A 2776-nucleotide genomic window follows, 5' to 3' on the forward strand; every position below is an offset into this window, starting at 1 on the left:
TGTGTGTGTGTGGGGGGGAGGGGGTGGTGTGTGTGTGTGTGTGTGTGTGGGTGTGTGTGTGGGTGTGTGTGTGTGTTTGGTGTGGTGTGGTGTGTGTGTGTTTGGTGTGGTGTGGTGTGTGTGTGTGTTTGGTGTGGTGTGTTTGGTGTGGTGTGGTGTGGTGTGGTGTGACGGAGGCCATGTGGTTGCGCTTTAGTGTCAGTGGGTGCGATAATGACAAGCGTTTAAAACACACACACACACACACACAATTACACACACAATCACAGGAACCGAGCGCTGCTGCGTCGCGGCACAGTGAAGTTCCTTCGGTTGCAAAAAGGGAAGATTGCCAAGAGCAAGTCTGTCGAATGCTTTCTGTTCACGGACTTGCTCATGTACGCAAAGCCCGTGCGGGCGAAGAAGAAGGTGACCTACATCGTGTACAAACAGGTGCGTTGCGCAGATGCACATGTGTGTGCGTGATGAGGGCGGGAGCGGGGTTGCATGTCGGTCATTGATGTGTTCTGATAACGGGCTGCGATTGGAGGAGCAACAAATAACAAAACAAACGAAGCCAATGATCATACACACACATACACATACACACACACACACACACACACACACACACACACACACACACACACACACACACACACACACACACACACACACACACACACGCGCGCGCGCGCGCACACATTCAGGTGCATCGGAGTCTGGTTGACGCGAAGCCTGCGGAGGAGTGCGGGGACCTCTTCCCCGGTGTTGTCACGCTGTCGTCCTCAGACAAGGAGTGCATGTTTGTGCTGGTGCTCTACGGGCAGCAGCCGCTCACCCTCCTTGCAAAGGCGCCGTCACCAACAGACAGGTGGGGAGGCTGCAGTCCTGCGTGGTGCTGCTGCGCGATGTTGCCTGGCGCCGCTGTGTAGCAATGCACACGCGGGCGGGCGGGGTGAGCGTGTGTGGATGCACATGACGATGGCTGTTTCGTGATGTGACGTCTTCAGCTCACGACAACGACAACCATGATGTTGCGTTGTTTACAATGCAGACAACGGTGGCTCGAAGTGCTCAATCCGCCAAAGGAATCAAACGAATATGCAGAGTGGAACTGCCCACGTGCGCGTGTCATCAGAGATTACGACGCAAAGCAGGTGCGGAAGTGTGTGTGTGTGTGTTGGTTAATGTGCGTTTGTGGAAGTGTGTGTGTATTTACGTGTTTGCGCCCGCGTCAGGTGTGTGTGTGTGTGTGTGTGTGTGTGTGTGTGTGTGTGTGTGTGTGTGCCCCGTTCGCTCACTCACTCACCACCACCACCACCACCCCCACCCCTTCCCCGCGCGCCCCTTCAACAGAAGGACGAGCTGACGCTTCGTGTTGGCGATGTGCTCAACATCATCGTGCGCAACCAGGACGGATTCTCAAAGGGCGCAATCGTCAGCACCGTCACCCAGACAAACCGCCAGACACGTGGATGGTGCGTGCGTGTGTGTGTGTGTGTGTCTGTACTCTCTTCGTCTTCGTCTCTGTCTCTCGTTCTCATCGCGTTTGGGGAAAGACGCTTGCTTGCAGTTGCGGTCGTGCTGTGTAATCCGCGGTAGGACACCAATTCACGGCAATCACGCATATCAACACAAACACACACGAACACACACGAACACACACACATGAACCTCTCTCACTCACTCACTCTCTGTGCTGTTGCAGGTTCCCCGTGACGCATGTGAAGGAGATTGTGAGCCAGCACTCCGAGGCGAAGGTGTTCAAGGCCAATTTCAACGCAAAGGCCGCCAGGTCAAGCTTACCAAAGTGAAACCAAAACCAAACGTGGCGGAAGCAAGCTGCTCAGCTCTCATCAGTCCAGAACCGTGCAAGCAAGGCGGCACCCGTGTCAATGTGTTACTGTATTGCCGCGCCTTTTGTGTCTGTCGATGTAGTTGTTCCTTGGCTGTGTCTTTTTCGTTGTCGCGCGTTTGTTCGCATGGAGGACTTCCCCTCGCGCTTGCGACGCCCTCGTGCACCGCTGCATCGTTTTCGTGTCACCCAAGACTGCTTCCTTATGTTGTGGGGTCTGTCGTACCTGCTGTTGCTGTTGTTGTTGCTGCTGTGGATACTGCAGTTTTTGTGTCATCTTTGAAATGCGTGTGCAGCGCTCAAGTGTCTGACGAGTAGTCGGTCATGTCCTCGTCCTCCTCTGGCGTAGATATCATAGCTCGAAGCGCAACCTCTTCCAGCTAACGGATGTGATAGTCGCGGTTGAAAGGGGAATGGCAGTGGATATTGTGTGTGTGTGTGTGTGTGTGTGTGTGTGTGTGTGTGTGGCTCTAGTGACTGTTTGGTTCACACCACGAGGAAGGAAAAACGACGAGCAAGCACACCAAGCGCACACGCAAAACGCTTGTACATGCACCTGCAGAGTTTGCAAGTTCGCTGTACCTCCAGCCCATCGAGGGTGTCCCTGATCTTCTCTTCCATGGCCTGCAAGACCAAGAGCTCCTCCTCAATCTCTTTCTTCCGCTGCTGCACGCTAAGCTCGCGCAACAGCCGTCTACAAACAAAATGGGCAGGTATGTGAGCGGAGGGAGAAGAGAGGTGTGGTGTGTGTGTGTGTGTGTGTGTGTGTGTGTGTGTGTGTGTGTGTGTGTGTGTGTGTGTGTGTGTGTGTGTATATATGTGTGTGTGTGTGTCTCTCTCTCTCTCTCTCTCTATGTATTTATATAACAGTAAATAGGGTGTAAAAGTATAGAGATATGTATAAAAATGATATGCTAGTGGGTGTTGAATAGGTGGTGG

General features: G+C 53.4%; 2 protein-coding genes across 2 annotated transcripts in view; one reads left to right on the forward strand and one right to left on the reverse strand.

The window, feature by feature from the left end:
* Positions 1-1796, forward strand: part of PTSG_06171 (uncharacterized protein) — a gene marked incomplete at its 3' end in the record, with an annotated part of 8026 nt that extends 6230 nt beyond the window's left edge. Inside the window, exons 13-17 of the mRNA XM_004993006.1 lie at positions 270-432; positions 690-853; positions 1037-1139; positions 1339-1460; positions 1691-1796. Coding sequence (XP_004993063.1) covers positions 270-432; positions 690-853; positions 1037-1139; positions 1339-1460; positions 1691-1796 — 658 coding nt within the window. The remainder of the gene's footprint in view (positions 1-269; positions 433-689; positions 854-1036; positions 1140-1338; positions 1461-1690) is intronic.
* Positions 1797-2136: 340 nt separating this feature from the next.
* The window catches only part of PTSG_12408 (uncharacterized protein), a gene marked incomplete at both ends in the record, with an annotated part of 852 nt that continues 212 nt past the window's right edge, over positions 2137-2776 (reverse strand). Inside the window, 2 exons of the mRNA XM_004993007.1 lie at positions 2137-2217; positions 2420-2531. Coding sequence (XP_004993064.1) covers positions 2137-2217; positions 2420-2531 — 193 coding nt within the window. The remainder of the gene's footprint in view (positions 2218-2419; positions 2532-2776) is intronic.

This window comes from Salpingoeca rosetta (assembly GCF_000188695.1).
Source record: "Salpingoeca rosetta unplaced genomic scaffold supercont1.14, whole genome shotgun sequence".
Taxonomy (NCBI): domain Eukaryota; class Choanoflagellata; order Craspedida; family Salpingoecidae; genus Salpingoeca; species Salpingoeca rosetta.